General features: G+C 35.9%; 1 protein-coding gene across 1 annotated transcript; it reads left to right on the top strand.

The window, feature by feature from the left end:
• Nucleotides 1-3,625: 3,625 nt before the first annotated feature.
• Nucleotides 3,626-16,931, top strand: flt3 (fms related receptor tyrosine kinase 3). Its single transcript, XM_067377605.1, has 24 exons — nt 3,626-3,757; nt 3,989-4,077; nt 4,976-5,118; nt 5,231-5,337; nt 5,459-5,576; nt 5,728-5,873; nt 6,746-6,882; nt 6,973-7,108; nt 7,303-7,480; nt 7,559-7,656; nt 7,734-7,839; nt 8,004-8,191; nt 8,891-8,973; nt 9,066-9,198; nt 9,284-9,388; nt 9,507-9,617; nt 11,555-11,711; nt 11,913-12,025; nt 13,030-13,148; nt 13,397-13,519; nt 13,614-13,725; nt 13,846-13,945; nt 15,537-15,642; nt 15,723-16,931. The coding sequence occupies exons 1-24, from the start codon at nt 3,685-3,687 to the stop codon at nt 15,900-15,902; spliced, it is 2,961 nt and encodes a 986-aa protein (XP_067233706.1). The 5' UTR covers nt 3,626-3,684; the 3' UTR covers nt 15,903-16,931.
• Nucleotides 16,932-17,170: the final 239 nt, after the last annotated feature.

Below are 17,170 nucleotides of genomic sequence, written 5' to 3'. Positions count from 1 at the left end.
TATTTGTTCTACTTCAGTCATGGCTGTAAAGTTCTTTATTGATTAACTGAATTTGGTTAAGTAGACATCTCTCATAGGAGTGTATTTGTGGCAGTGAAGGAGGAAGTGCGTCTGTCTCGATCTCTCCTGTCCTGCAGTGAACACACACCCTCTCTGGGTAACCAGCTCTTTCTGTGTCTGCCGGTCTCGATGGCTAGACTGTGTACTGTGTTTGTAATGCTTTAAAATGTAGCAATTCTCTCTCTCTCAATTCAATTTAATTCAATTCAATTCAACTGAGCTTTATTGGCATGACTGTGGGATGGCACAATGTTGCCAAAGCAATAAACATGTAATAGGTTATGCAGGTTGATAAATATATATATATATATATATATATATATATATATATATATATATATATATATATATATATATATATATATATATATATATATATATATATATATATATATATATATATATATATATATATATATATATATATATATATATATATATATATATATAAATATATATATAAATAAATATAAATTTATATATTTATTTATCAATAATATTATATATGATAACATATACAATATAGCCATGTATGTGTGTGTATATATATATATATATATATATATATATATATATACACACACACACATACATAGCTATATTGTATATGGTGTCATATATAATTTAATAAGTGGTTACAAAAAAAAAACAAAAAAAAACCATGGTAAATAAATACAGAGAGCAGTAATGACATTGAAAAAGAAAAAAAAATGAAAAAGAAGAGGGTTCATTCTTTGTCCCTCATAATATGGCAGGAGGACACATACTGCGCTGCCAGGTGGATACACTTCTCTTTCTCTCCTAAAATATAACAAAGTTTGTCTATGTGGCTTGCTTGTTGGAATTCAGGTAGAATTTGACCAATTTGGGTGAAATAAGTTTCTCTAATGTCATTATATTTGCTGCACTGTGTAAGGAAATGTAGTTCATCTTCTACGACTCCATCGGAGCAGTGTGAACAGAGTCTGAGCTATCTGGCTCTCCAGCTCTGTTTGTGGCGGCCCGTCTCCATATACAGCCTGTGGTCGCTCAAACGATATTTCGCCAGGAGCTTTCTCTGATGATATTCTTAAATTTTTTATCAAGTAAGGTGCCAACTGATAATCTGTGTTTATTTTGTGAAAGTATTTTAATTTGTTTATTTGTGCTGCTTTGATCTGCCAATCATGGGTGTATTTTTGCTGAGTTCTTTGATCTATTTCTTTCATTTTTGAGAGTTTGAATTGAATTTTTGAATTTAGTTGGTGTGTTTCCACTAAGGGGTCATTCTCTGGGTGTCCTGCCCTGATGGTAGGCATCTGCCTGTAAGTCTGACAGATGGAACCAGAACTTTGCTGCTCTCTTCTGGATTTCAGATAGCAGAGGGAATCTGCCCAGTTCTGCCCTGCAACCCAGACTAGGGGCATTTCTTTGAAGACCCAGGATGTTTTTGCAGAACTCGAGGTGGAAAATTTCAACAGGGTTTTTGTCCCATGATTCAGTTTAATTTAAATTTGGGGCCCCAGATTTCACAGCCGTACAAAAGAATGGGCTTGATTATACCATCAAAAATTTTCATCCAAAGTTTTATAGATGGGTTTCTTATATTGTAATAAGCCCTGCATGCCTTATCAGTCAGATCTTTCATTGCCATGTTCAGAAGCTGAGATTGTGAGACCCAAATAATTATAATATGTGACATGATTTAGAAGTGTTCCCCTGATTGTAAAATTATATTTTTTGTCAGTAAGGCGAGGTTTTTTTTTTTGGAAGATCTTGATTTTGGATTTTTCCATGTTATTTGGTAAGGCCCAGTCGCTACTGTACTTCTCTAGAATAGAGAGGCTTTTATGCAGTCCCTCTTCGTGAGGTGACAGCGGCAGAAGGTCGTCGGCGTACAGGAGGCATTTGATTTCTCTGCCCTCGAGGATCAGGACAGGAGGACTTCTCAAGTGCTGATGCCAACTCGTTGATATATATATATTAAAGAGAGTCGGGCTGAGGCTGCAGCCTTGATGGATTCCTTTATTTTGACTGAAATAATCAGTCCGTTTGTCGTTGATCTTGTCACAGCACTTGTTCCCGTTGTATATGTCCTTTATGATATCATATGTCCTTCCTCCTATTCCACTTTGGATAAGTTTTAGAAAAAGCCCATCATGCCATAAAGAATCAAAGGCTTTTTTAAAATCATTGAAGCAGCTGAATATTTTTCCTTGTTTTTTTATATCCATATTTTTGTATTAGTGTGTGAAGTGTGTAAATGCGATTCGATGTTCTCTGATTGGGCATAAATCCAATTTGACAGTTCTTTAAAGTGTTGTGTTCTTGAATGAACTGAACTAATCTGTCATTAATAATGGAACAGAATAGTTTTCCGAGGTTACTTTGATGCCTCTGTAATTATTCAGGTCCTACTTCTCACCTTGTTTAAAAATTGGAGTTATCAAATTTTTCTTTCCATATTTCAGGAAATTTTCCTGATTTTAATAAAAGGTTGAATAATTTTAGAATAGCATCTTTCAGTTTGGGGCTACTGTGTTTCAGCATCTCATTAGATATTCCATCCACGCCACAGGATTTTTTTGTTTTTTAGGGATTTCATCTTGTCTGTCATTTCATTTAATGCTATGGGCTGGTCTAAATGATTTGGTCTTTTATAGTGCATTCCAGGTCAGTTGAGACGTCAGATGTTTTTGGGGGCGAGGGTTGGTTCGTTTGGTGAATAAAGATTTCCAAAATGCTCGGTCCAGATTTTAGGGTCATAGATGGGAAGGTGTTTGGCTTTTTTGGATTTGTCTAAATTGCTTTCTCTCTGTCTCTCTCTCTCTCACAGTTCAATTCAATTCAGTTCAGCTTATAATTGACATGACAAATTGTACATATTATGCCATAGCATTTATATGAGCAGGAAAAATAAAAATAAACAAAAGGGGAACAAATTGTGTGATGAACAAATGTTGAAAAACAGAACATAGTACTGTGTGTGTGTGTGTGTGTGAGAGAGAGAGAGAGAGAGAGAGAGAGAGAGAGAGAGAGAGAGAGAGAGAGAGAGAGAGAGACTTTTTTTGTTGCTGAAATTGTTGTATACCTTACCACTATAGAGCATGTCTCTTTTTTCACCAAGTAAATATTGAGCTTGTGCATCATTCTCCAGCTTTCAGAAGTTGGGAGAAATCATTTCACATCTGGGAAAGAAGTGTTTTCGAATTTCAATAAAGTTATAATTCAATAGCTCGGCTTGTTTTTATCCTGGCATTTGCCTTTCCTATAGCCCGGCTGTGGCATATGGGAGTCTAATCATATTTTTTTCCTCAGTTTGTGGTCTCTGACTGTGATCAAATTTTTGGGCATTAATCAGTTGGTTAATGGGCCGGATTCTGTGGATATATATATATATATATATATATATATATATATATATATATATATATATATATATATATATATATATATATATATATATATATATATATATATATATATATGCAATAGGCTACCATAGGAAACCCCACCTGATGCATGTAAAGTGATGTTTTGTGTCATGCGCTGAAGCGAATGCCTTTGAGCCTTATTAAGAAGTGATGTTTTGTCATGCGCTGAAGTGAAAGTCTTTGCGCCTCTGTTCGCTGTCCATCCTATTTCATGATCACACAAGGGTCGAGGAAGAAACTGGTATGCATTCGCGCGATGCGTACGGGAAAGAGGCTTTTGGTGGGTAAGTCGGACAAAATGTTGATATTTGTTAATGTATTTACCACTGAACCGGTGACACGCTGCAATATAGTTCATTTATAGCTAGTTATGTAAATATGTTAACGGATTAATCTAGTGTGATTAATTGTGTCTAATGTTATAAATTTGTTCCATTAGCTTAAGGTCTAGTCTATTCAGTTATGTTTAGTTTCGCTCACTTTTCTCTCACTTTTTTTTTGTTTTCATACCGAAGTCTTACTGGTGCTGCACTTGAGCGCTCGCGGCAGCGCGATGACGGGCGCTTCGACTGAGGCTCGTTCACAGTGTGACACTGATGGATCGGTAAAGTCCTCACTGCACGGCTCAGTACAGCTCTCAGACTGATATTTTAGCTTTACCCACATATGCCACAGGGTTGAGGTTAGAAATATCAACTCTAAAAATGCTGAGTTGTTTCAACCCAAATTTGGGTCAAATATGGACAAACCCAACCGTTGGGTTTGACCCAAATTTAGGTGTTTTTTTTTTTTTTTTTTTTTTGGAGATGAACTATTCACCTTAGCGAGATTTACCTTACAGTGAACGTTACATTAAATTAAAAAGGGTCTTCTCCATTCATAAAAGATCATTTATAAAGTACATTTTTGTAAAATTGTAAACGTTCTGTTAAACATCATAACCATTCAGTTGTTTACTGCAGAAATTCATCCAACAGGGTTGATAATTTAACAGAATAGAAAGTGTTTGAAAAGGGAGAAGTTTGTTGAGCTTATGATAATAATGATGATGACATCATCTCATATTTTATTAAGGAGTAGTTAAGATGTTAAAAGGGTAAAAAAAGAAAAAGAAATTTTGTCTGTATTTAAGACAAATGCATTTAATAACAGCACAGTACAGTTAATTGTTAAAGTTCAGTATAATGAAACATTTAAACACCCTTTTTGTGTAATGAACCTATACTTTAGCGTATCTCATAGTTTATTTGTGTTTATTGTGATTATATGTAACAAGTCTCTCTGGGTATTAGGTCTTTTTTATCTTGCATTGTTTATCCAGTTTTTAAGCAGTTAAAAGCAGCTATAAATAAAAGCAGAACTGATGACTTTACAGAAATTGCAGTAATGACCACAGAGCTTTACAGTTACTGTCAAGCTATGTTTGGTCTTTTTTCAGCATTGACGGTGATGACGACTGGAGTATTAAAGTCTGCACACACTTTTTTTTTTCTTTTTTTCAGACCGTAAGATGCACATTGGAAGAGACTGACTTGATGAGTTCTGACCCATTTAGACTGAACATCATTGAAGGACAAACTGTAGAAATTTACAGTGCATGTCAACAAAACAGCTCAGATGGGCTTAAATGTCTCTGCTACCAAAGGTTTGTATCTGTTGGGTGGATGATGATTGTTTAATGAAGGTTTGAATGGATTAGGCTACTCAAACACATCGTCTGATGTTAAATGATCAAACTCTTTTACATGCTTAAACAGGATAAATTCCTCTACGGATCCATTACAGAACAACGAGAGATTTGGAAATGGAATATATACTGTAATCTGTGGCAATCATAGTGTTACTGTTATTCAATCACCACAAAGTAGGTCAAATACTCATAAAAAGAAGAAAATACACATAAAACATCTCTATTTATGATCTAATCCATCGCTTTACCCTGCTTGAGTTGTTTCATTTAAGACGTCTCTTTGTTGTCTCTGTAGGGAGGCCATCAGTTCCAGTGCTGGAAGCTATTGCAATACCAGGGAGAAGCAATTTAGCTCAATTAGTGTGTACTTCTGAGGGGAGCCCAAAACCAACCATCAGGTGGGATGGTAACAGGTAATATGAAGTTATGGTCTGCCGTTTTGGAAACATTTTTGTACCTTAGGGTACTGCCCCATGCAATGACAGCATACCTTTTTTTCTCAGAGTAAGGGAAATCACTGCTATAACTGTATATCTAAATTTCAATTGTTTGTTTTCCATTTAGCAACAATCCAGAGGAGGTCATGACAAATAAGTGGTATAAGACAGAGAGCATTTTTAAGAGTTATGATGATCATCTTCAAACTCCAAATATAAAGTGTTGTGCCTATAATTCACTGGGAGAAGAATGTACTGAGATCCATCATTACGGTATGTAATTTTTTGTCTTACAATAGTTACATCATTTGTATGTTTTTTTTTAATACATGTACACATCCGTTCAAAGGTTTGGGGTTCTTAATGTTATTATGTTCTATAGCTTATCAATGCTGCATTTATTTGATCAAAAATACATTAACAGTAATATTATGAAATAATGAATGCAAAGAATTTAAAATATTATAATATCTCATTCCACAATGGTAACAACCAAGTTTAATAACTTGCTTGGAAACTTCCTATAGGAAAATGTCAGCACTGTTTGACGGCAAGTGTTATTTAGATGATGTAAGATAAATGACGGTGATCGTAACGGTAAAAGACTGTAAAAATACTACGGTGACTAACTGTTAATTGGTTAACAGAAAGTTTCCGTATTATACGGTGAATAACTGTAATAGATACATTTATTACAGTAAAATACTGTTAAATTTACAGTTTTTGGAAAAAGAACAAGAACTTGTATAATTTACAGAAAAAACAAATTGACTTTCCCATAATTCCCTGCGTGACACTTCATATTTGATATATTTTTCTTGAAATGACTCTGTTTCTTCTTAGTTTTTCTTACTTTTTTTCTAATCAGTTATGTAAATTAGGGTTTTATGTTACATCTAATGTTATTAAATGAATGTTTATTGCGTTTTTTAATTTCATGTGTGTTGCCATGATGGTGTTTAGTGTTTGTGTGAATGACAGTATTTTATAAATTTTGTAAATTTTTATGGTAAATTTCTGGCAACCACAGCAGCGTTTTTTTGTTTTGTTTTGTTTTTTTTTTTACTATAAATTTAACAGCTTTTCATATAGGGGTTTTAGTTTAGAGTGAAAACCTTATGCAAATTGTGTTGGTTATCCTTCAGATCTGGATACAAATGTGGACGGGCAAAAAGCTCCTATGATTTTCCTGAAATCTGGTCGGTCTCTGCTACTCCGTTGCACCATAACATCTAAAAACTATAGAAACCCTGAATTGAGATGGCACTTCAATAACACAGCAGTAAGATGTGGATGGTAGCCATGAAGAAATATGAAATCATAGTTTCACTGCTCTGGCCGTTTGCTGATGTTCTCGCTTATTTTTACGCAGGTCAAAGGAATTACTTCAGCGCATTTTACAAATTGGGCAGAGCACTTCTTTATCGAATCAGTTAATGTAACACATAGTGGGGAGTACATCTGCAAATCTCGATACAACCACACTAACACCTATGTCAAGGTCTTTGGTAAGTAAAGCCATTGCCCTTTTCTGATAAAAAAAATTGTATTTTAATAAATGTGATTATAAAAACACAATGAGTAATACAGATTTAGAGCAAAATGCATAAGTGCAAAAAGTTCATTTTACCAAATTTATGATTGACAATGTATTGTTGTGCAAAAAATAATTATTCTTTTATTGGCAATCCTTCCTTGACAGACAATGATAAAATCGACATATTGCAGTTGAATGAGAACAACCGCATACTAGCACAAAATAAGGCAAGCTTCTGCTTCCAGGCTCAGGTGTTCTCCTTCCCAAAAGCCCAGTGTCAATGGATTACACCAAATCAAACCGAAATACAGGGCAGAGAGACTCATCACCTTAATTTTAATAGGTATTTACCTCATGCCATCCATTTTAATCCATTTTAGTGTGCTGTTGTGTTTGCTTATTTTGTTCATTCTCTCTTTAGTACTTTTGAGCTGTGTAACCCTGAACCGGGCCAGTATCAAATGCAACTTAAGACTCAAGAGCATAGTGTCACGAGAAATATCTCTCTCTGCATTTTAGGTGAGTGGTCATAAACAGTTTGAAATAATAAAGAGATGTTAAATGTGAAATATATTAATATGCAATGCATTTCGCAGACATTCATTCAATTAAAATAGGCAAAGATTCAAGCTTCACCACTTGTGAGACTCAAAGCCCTCTACCTATGAATGTCGCTTGGAAGATCTGTCCATCAGATGCTGAGTAAGTCAGCAAAATTAAGAAGAAGAGATAACCGATGACATAAATATGTTTATACAAGAAATAGAAGTCATTTACTTTAACATATATATGACTTATAACAGACTTCTCTACTGAAGCATGCCATTGTTTGCAAATGAAGTTGAACTCTATGAATATTTTCACAGCTGTACTGAAGATGAAGACTGGAAAGAGATGCCTGTTGCCCAGCCCAAGTTCATGGATTCAGATCAGTTCTGTCATAAGAAAATTAACTTTGCCAGACCACACTCGAACTGGGAGAACATTTATATTAAATGCTGCATCACTAATGAAGCAGGGACTGACTGCAGTGATCAAACACATGTGCAAACGGGTGAGTCTAAACCTAGAAAACTTCTGAAACTGGATGCTTTAAACATTGAACATCTTACTAGATCTGAAAAACTAAATACTGAAAAAATGTATTATGGTTTCCACAAAAATATGGTTTTCAAATGTAAGGTTTCTTGAGCAGCAAATCATCATATTCAGGGTCATGTGACACTGAAGATTGGAGTAATGATGCTGAAAATTCAGCTTTGCCTTCACAGCTTTGGTATAAATAACATTTTTTAATAATATTTCACAATTTTCTGATCAAATAAATGTAGCATTGGTAAGCATAAGAAACTAAAAAAGCTACCGTCCCCAAGACATTTGAATGGCAGGACTAATAGGAGGAAATATTCCCCACATATTTACATATGTAAATATGTGGGAAATATTTTCACACCACAAAGAGAGAGACAGAATTTGAATTAAACCTTAAAATTTTGCGGTTTTTATTTATAGCAATTTTGTACAGCTGAGAAAAGGTGGTTTTTTTTTTTTTTCCTCAAACGGGCGATCACATATTGTCATTGTTGGTTCAGTAATCATCCCTAATTTTAGTTTCAAATATGGTTAGCACTAAGAGTTTCACCCTTTTAGTTCAGTTTGTTTCACAGATGCAATCTTTAAAAAAAATTACACCGTAAAAATCATCTGCAGGTGATTTTTTTCTTATGCAAGTTATCGCTCTCTTTTTCCTCAGGTATCCGCACTGAATATGTGATTTGTCTCCCGTTCATCGTCATACTCCTCGTGGTCATCTTTGCCTTAATCATCAGAGTTAAGGTAAACCTGTAGTCTGTCTTTGTCATAATGACAAACTCCTAGAATCATAGATCTTACCTTCTGAAACATATACTGTCACTCCTTTGTCACAGAAGCCTGCGTACCAGTGTCAGATCCAGATGATTCAGATGGTCGGACCCAACGACAATGACTACATATACATCGATTTCAAGGAGTTTAAGTATGACCTGAAATGGGAATTTCCACGAGAAAATCTTGAGCTTGGTAAAGATAGAACGGGGAACCTTCTTTTGACTAGCTAGAAATAACTTATTAGGTGTTCGTAATTCTTTCTGTGTGCTTTCCAAAGGAAATGAGCTAGGATCTGGTGCTTTTGGGATGGTTGTGCAGGCTACAGCATATGGGATCAGCAAGCCGGGAGTTTCCATTCAGGTAGCAGTAAAAATGTTAAAGGGTGAGTAATGACAAAACTGGCATGAATATCTCTACAAAACAAAATCAATCAGTTGTGTGGCATTTTGGAATATGTTGGTAAACGTGTACTTCATATTGTTAACTTATGCATCAAACAGACAAGCACCAGGCAGTGGAGAAGGAAGCTCTGATGTCTGAACTGAAAATGCTGACTCATATCGGACACCATGAAAACATTGTCAACTTGCTCGGAGCTTGCACAGGCTCAGGTAAGATTTGAAGAAGTCATGGGTTCTGAATCATGTCTTATATATAGGAATATCCCACATCTCTCTTGAATACTTGATTCTGATTGGTCGGTGGTATGTTTGACCTCCTGCATGACAACCAATCTCCTCGGTTTCCATGTCTCAGCACTCTGAACTCTCGGTATTTTCACATAATAAAATAATTTTAAAGTCAGCATTAAACGGAAGGTGCGATAGTCTTTTCTTCTCTATTGTGACGTATTTTAAAGTGAAACGGCTTCTATAAAACAAGAAAAAAATGTAGGGTGGGACTTGATTTTGATTTTCACAATCAGTTATATTAATAAATATCCTGACGCATCCAAGCTTTAAAATGGCAGTAAACGGGACCAATGAGTATGAAGCTGAAGAAAGTGCATCCATCCATCATAAACACACTCCACACAGCTCCAGGGGTCCAGCTTTACTGTTGTAAAAAAAAGATATCTAGCTTCTGTATTCAGCTTACAAAAAAGTGTAAAACTCTTGCGGTTCAAAATGCTTACGTCCTATGCTTTCCGTATTCAACTTACGAAAAAAGCATAACTGACACGACGTTGAATACGGAAGGCGGACTGAAGCTAGATATTTTACTTTAATTAACCTGTTAAATATGAATATTTTTCTTACACAAACCCATCACTTCTCTTCAGAAGGCCTTTATTAACCCCCTGGAGCCACGTGGAGTACGTTTATAATGGATGGATGCACTTTCTTGAATTTCACACTCGTTGGTCCCATTCACTGTCATTATAAAGCTTAGATGAGGATATTTATTAATATAACTCCGATTGTGTTCATCAGAAAGAAGAAAGTCATATACACACATGATGGCTTGTGGGTGAGTAAAGCTTGGGGTAATTTTCATTTTAAAGGTGCCCTAGAATTAAAAATTGAATTTATCTTGGCATAGTTGAATAACAAGAGTTCAGTACATGGAAATGACATACAGTGAGTCTCCAACACCGTTGTTTCCTCCTTCTTATATAAATCTCATTTGTTTAAAAGACCTCCGAAGAACAGGCGAATCTCATCATAACACCGACTGTTACGTAACAGTCAGGGTCATTAATATGTACGCCCCCAATATTTGCATATGCCAGCACATGTTCAAGCCATTAGACAAGGGCAGAACGTCTGGATGTGCACAGCTGAATCATCAGACTAGGTAAGCAAGCAAGGACAACAGCGAAAAATGGCAGATGGAGTGATAATAACTGACATGATCCATGATATCATGATATTTTTTCTAAATGTTTCGTTAGCATGTTGCTAATGTACTGTTAAATGAGGTTAAAGTTACCATCGTTTCTTACTGTATTCACGAGACAAGAGCTGTCGCTATTTTCATTTTTAAACACTTACAGTCTGTATAATTCATAAACACAACTTCATTCTTTATAAATCTCTCCAACGGTGTGTAATGTTAGCTTTAGCCACAGAGCACACCCTCAAACTCATTCAGAATCAAATGTAAACATCCAAATAAATATCATTCTTACGCAATTAGACATGCTGCATGATGAACACTTTGTAAAGATCCATTTTGAGGGTTATATTAGCAGTGTAAACTTTGTTTATGCTGTTTAAGGCAAGCGCGAGCTCCGTGGGCGTCGAGCATGAGAATTTAAAGGGGCCGCAGCCTAAATCGGCACATATTTAATGATGCCCCAAAATAGGCAGTTAAAAAAATTAATAAAAAAAAAATCTATGGGGTATTTTGAGCTGAAACTTCACAGACACATTTAGGGGACACCTTAGACTTATATTACATCTTTTAAAAAGACGTTCTACGGCACCTTTAAAGTGAACTAATCATTTAAAACTATATTTAATGTCCATTTATTTACTTATATGTCAAATGAGCATGATAATATACGATCAGACAGATTTCTTTTTTTTTTTTTTTAAATCCGCAGGTCCTATTTACCTGATATTCCAGTATTGCTGTAACGGAGATCTCTTGAACTACCTGAAGAGCAACAGGGAACGTTTTCACAAATATCTGACGGATGCTTTCAACAGGGACAGATTCAGAGGCCTCTACCACAACTTCCAGCAGAAGAGAAACTCCAGGTTTGTATAAGTGTCTACCAAGAAGTGAATTACATTAGTGGCCTTAGACAAAGCAAATATATATATATATATCGTGCGGAGCAGAGGGAAATGAATATCTTGGGCTGAAGGGGAACTGTAAATCTAAAGGTGTACACAAATGAATAAACTGTCGTGCAGTTAAAGACCATGTGCTTCTCTCTCCTTGTTGCACCTCCACAGTGGGTATGTTGAGCCTGATAACAGCTCATGTCTGCACTTGACTCTTACAAGCAAAGGACAGGAGAACGAGGCGCTCCTCAGACCCAGCCTCAGCTCAGTGTCTACTGTTGAGGGTAGGTGGAGAAAAGGAGAATTTGAGAGGTTTTAAAACATAGATATCATTAAGTGTATGAATTATGCAATGCCTTTTAAGAGGGAAAACTTATTTTTATTTACCAACATTTTATTATTTTCTATTAACTAGTGTTAACTCATTTTTAATTAAAATTATAACTAATTTTATTATTCATATTAACTTGGTTTCACATGCATGTAGTCATAAAACTTCAATTTATAGCATTAAAGTGCCCCATTATGATATTTCAAAGCTTCCTAATTTTGTTTTTGAGGTTTCCTACAATAGGTTTACATGCAACCAAGGTCAAAAAACACTTTAATTTTCTCATAATATACATTGCAGCATCACCTTTTTTCTTACAGTGCCTGAAACAGTTCGATAAAGGATTCAGTTTCTCTACCCCTCCTTTCCCAGAGCCGACTCTGCTCTGATTGGTCTACTGCTTACAGTGCGTGTCGGAAACAAAACACCCATTACCATATCTGCATTTCAGCCTCAAAGGCTTTCTCAGCGCTTGTTTACACAGTGTTACGAACAGTAATGATGGCTTCGGTTTTACTCAATTCGAGCCCAAGTCCTCATCCTTTGGAAGCGCATGCAAAGTGGATTTGCTTTTTTAGTGCAGAAAACAGTGTTTCTCGACATGTCGAAAACACGAACCAAACTCTCCCAGCCCTCAGTTACAACACAGTGTTTGAGGGCGGGTTAAAGTAGACATTGTTTGCGGGCAGCTAATGATCATGCAAATTTGTTACAAACCTACATAGGTTTGTGCAGGAACTAAGTCTGGAATTACTGATGACTTGTTTCAGACAGTTCAGAATCAGTTCTCTCTTTTGGGAGAAAATAACTCTGAAAAGTAATGTCTGAAAAAGCATAATAGGGGCATTTTAAGCAAATGATTGCAGATTGTTGTCCATATGCTCATTTTATTTGTTACCAAATAACTAATAATAATTAGTAAAATAACTGTTATTGTTTTATGTCAATTCTGTAAAGAAATGCTTGAAAGTGAAGACAAACTTCAAGAAGAGGAACTTCAGAGTCTCACCTATGATGACCTCCTGAGTTTCTCTTTTCAAGTTGCAAAGGGCATGGAGTTCCTGTCCTCTAAAAATGTGAGCTTAACTTTCTGATCATGAAACTTCTACTTCCTTCTATCTCACAGAGATAATACTGACACCTTTTTAAACTTTTTTTAACACTTTTCTCACTAAATACTTCATGAGCATGTCACAAACCAGAGTAGCATCTATACTCTTTGTATTTCTTTTTATACCTGAGTGCTTAATATCTTTATTGTTTTCTCATATAATTATATTGTCAATGTAAAAAAAGGCTTTAATGAATGATCTTCTGCCTACAGTGTATCCATAGGGACTTGGCAGCCAGAAATGTTTTGGTTACGCATGGCAGGCAAGTGAAGATTGGTGACTTTGGCCTCGCCAGAGACATTGAACATGATTCCAACTACGTTGTAAGAGGAAATGTAGGTATTTTGGGTGCATATGTGATAGTCTAGATGCGACTGGTCTTCATTTAGTTCACTTGTAATTATAATTGTTTACATGCCATTTTTGCAGGTGCGTTTGCCCGTGAAGTGGATGGCTCCTGAGAGTATTTTCAAAGGGGTCTACACTATGCAGAGTGACGTCTGGGCCTATGGCATTCTTCTATGGGAAATCTTTTCTCTAGGTTTCTCTCTTTGCTCTTAAAACAGCTTAACTTGCATTGAACCAAGAACATTTCTATAAATCATTTCTGATTAAAAGCACACAGTGTTTTGTCATTTTACTCACTATTTATGTCTTTTAGGAGTCACGCCATATCCTGGTATAACTGTAAATAACGCATTCTACAGAATGATTGAAAGTGGATATCACATGGAGCAACCTTATTATGCAGCAGAATCTGTGTAAGTGCCTCTATTTTTACTAAAACACAAAATCTAATTTTTAATATATATATATATATATATATATATATATATATATATATAGATATATATATATATATATATATATATATATATATATATATATATATATCTTGATCAGGCATAACAATATGACCACTGACAGGTGAAGTGAATAACCCTGATTATCTCTTCATCACAGCACCTGTTAGTGGGTGAGATGTATTAGGCAGCAACATATTGTCCTCAAAGTTGATGTGTTAGAAGCAGGAAAAATGGGCAAGCGTAAGGATTTGAGTGAGTTTGACAAGGGCCAAGTTATGATGGCTAGATGACTGGGTCAGATCATCTCCAAAACTGCAGCTCTTGTGGGGTGTTCCCGCAGTGGTCAGTATCTATCAAAAGTGGTCCAAGGAAGGAGCAGTGGTGAACCGGTGACAGGGTCATGGGCGGCCAAGGCTCATTGATGCATGTGGGGAGCGAAGGCTGGCCCGTGTGGTCCGATCCAAAAGACGAGCTACTGTAGCTCACATTGCTCAAGAATAAATGCTGGTTCTGATAGAAAGGTGTCAGAACACAGTGCATCACAGTTTGTTTTGCGTATGGGGCTGTATAGCTGCAGACCAGTCAGGGTGCCCATGCTGCCCCCTGTCCACCACTGAAAGTGCCAACAGTGAACATCAGAACTGGACCAAGGAGCAATGGAAGAAGATGGCCTGGTCTGATGAATCACATTTTCTTTTACATCACATGGATGGCCGGGTGCGTGTGCGTCGCTTACCTGGGGAACACATGGCACCAGGATTTACTATGGGAACTTTGAGCAATGTTCTGCTGGGAAACCTTGGGTCCTGCCATCCATGTGGATGTTACTTTGACACGTATTACCTACCTAAGCATTGTTGCAGACCATATACACCCTTGAAACAGTATCCCTGGTGGCTGTGGCCTCTTTCAGCAGGATAATGCACCCTGCCACAAAGATAAAGATGGTTCAGGAATGGTTTGAGGAGCACAACAACTAGTTTGAGGTGTTGACTTGGCCTTCAAATTCCCCAGATCTCAAACCAATCGAGCATCTGTGGGATGTGCTAAACAAACAAGTCCGATCCATGGATGACCAACCTCGCAACTTACAGGACTTAAAGGATCTGCTGCTAACATCTTGGTGCCAGATACCACAGCACACCTTCAGGGGTTGAGTGGAGTCCATGCCTCGATGGAACGGGGCTGTTTAGGTATTGTGTCACTGTTTTGGTAACACGTCAGGGTAATGTGTCGTTGCTGGACACTGGATCCTGTAGATCGACCTTGTTTTCTCCAAGGGGGACCAACACAATATTAGGAAGGTGCTCGTAATGTTATGCCTGATCAGCGTATATATAAATATATAAATATATATATATATATATATATATATATATATATATATATATATATATATATATATATATATATATATATATATACATACACACACAAAACAACAAAAATAACAGTACATTTATTATGCAGTACATTTGTGAAATACTTCTGGAGTATGTATAGAAAATACATTGTATTTTACATACTGGTGTTTGTGTTTATTTAGATACAGGGTAATGTGTTGCTGCTGGACACTGGATCCTGTAGATCGACCTTGTTTCTCCAAGCTTGTGGCTTTCATGGAAAAAGAGCTGGCTGCTTTGGAAGAGAGGGTGACTTTCATGTGAAAGTTATTTTAAAAATACGCTAACATTCCTGGCGGATGCACATTTACTGTGATATCTGTTTACAGCTATATTACAATGTCGAAGGATACTGCCACAATGAAGTAACATACCAGAATGCACCAGTGACCCCTGATGCTACACTGATGGAGAACAAACAGGATGTCTACCAGTCCAACACTGAGGATTCACATGAATGCAAATCTGTGGACAGTCTTGGATCAGTAAGAACAGAACCTCTTGTTTGAAAATGAGTTTAAGCCTTGGCTATGCAATTATGTCTGGCATTGGGAAAACTTAATGCATAATTTGTGCTTCCATAAATAACCACTTAAACATAGCATTTTTAGTTTTTTGGAATTTGAAAAAACGAATTTGAACGAATCATTTATGCACATATTGTACCACTATAATGTTTAATATTTTTGGATTGAGGCCTATTAACTCTAATTCGGTTATCTTTTTTTTAACAATGTTAAAATGGAATAAATAATATACAGTATTTGAATGCTGTTTTGTGCTTTAGGAACTATAAAAAATAAGAAACCTTCCAAAATTGTAGCCTACCACTGTAAGAGCTGAATGACCTTCTGTACTCCATAATGAAGGATGACAGGCGTTGCTGTTTGAGAACTGATCATGGACATTATTCATTATGTTTATATATTTTTGCTGCATTTGCAGACTATAATAAATTGCTCTATTTTTATAAGAAAAACTCTTTATTATTGTTTTTCATCATATTTATTCAATTACCTTTAAAACATTTATGGCTTAATCATTGTTCTTTAAATATTATTTATCATGTAAGAATAGTCTTCAGTATACTTATAGTTATGCTTATCATTGTAACAGAAATGTATTTTCTATAAACTAAATGAGCTTTTTCAGTTCCATTGCCTAACGTGATAAAGTATTAATTATGATAAAATATTAACTGTAATGTAATCATTGTTGCTTGTCCTTGCTTTGAGAGGACAGTGAATGAGTGGACATAATATTAAAAAGGGATCATTGTTATTTTTATGTGAGACACCAACTACAAAGATGTGTTGGAGTAATTGAAAAATGTTTGTATGTAAGGTTTAAGATGCAACAGAAGCAAAATAAAACACAATACAAATTGTGCATTTTTGTCTGTGTATAATTCTGTGTAACCACATAGTATATATGAAATGCTTTGATTTTGAAAGTGTTTATACCATAGACCTACAGAGGGGGGCGCCACGGTGCATGAACCAGTGCCATGATACCAGGGCTGCAGTAAGTGAGGGAGAGAGCAGAGCCAATGGGTGGAGCGTGAAGTCCAGCTCCTCCTTTCTGGATGTAATTTGGGCATAATCAAAAGAAAAAATCAAAAGTTGAGAAAACTTAAAAGTTTAAAGGGTTGGTTCACCCAAAAATGAAAATAATGTCATTTATTACTCACCGTCATGTCTTTCTACACCCCTAAGACCTTCGTTCATCTTCGGAACACAAATTAAGATATTTTTGATGAAATCCGATGGCTCAGTGA

The sequence above is a fragment of the Chanodichthys erythropterus genome, chromosome 23, assembly GCF_024489055.1.
Source record: "Chanodichthys erythropterus isolate Z2021 chromosome 23, ASM2448905v1, whole genome shotgun sequence".
NCBI classification, from domain to species: Eukaryota; Metazoa; Chordata; class Actinopteri; order Cypriniformes; family Xenocyprididae; genus Chanodichthys; species Chanodichthys erythropterus.
This window is presented reverse-complemented; position numbering and strand designations above follow the sequence as displayed.

Excerpts from the sequence above, each read along its gene's own strand:
- flt3 (XM_067377605.1), top strand. The coding sequence starts at position 3,685 with ATGATCACACAAGGGTCGAGGAAGAAACTGGTATGCATTCGCGCGATG. Across the intron at positions 7,109-7,302 it reads CACCTATGTCAAGGTCTTTG|ACAATGATAAAATCGACATA; the intron begins GTAAGTAAAGCC and ends CTTCCTTGACAG. Across the intron at positions 11,712-11,912 it reads CAGCAGAAGAGAAACTCCAG|TGGGTATGTTGAGCCTGATA; the intron begins GTTTGTATAAGT and ends GCACCTCCACAG.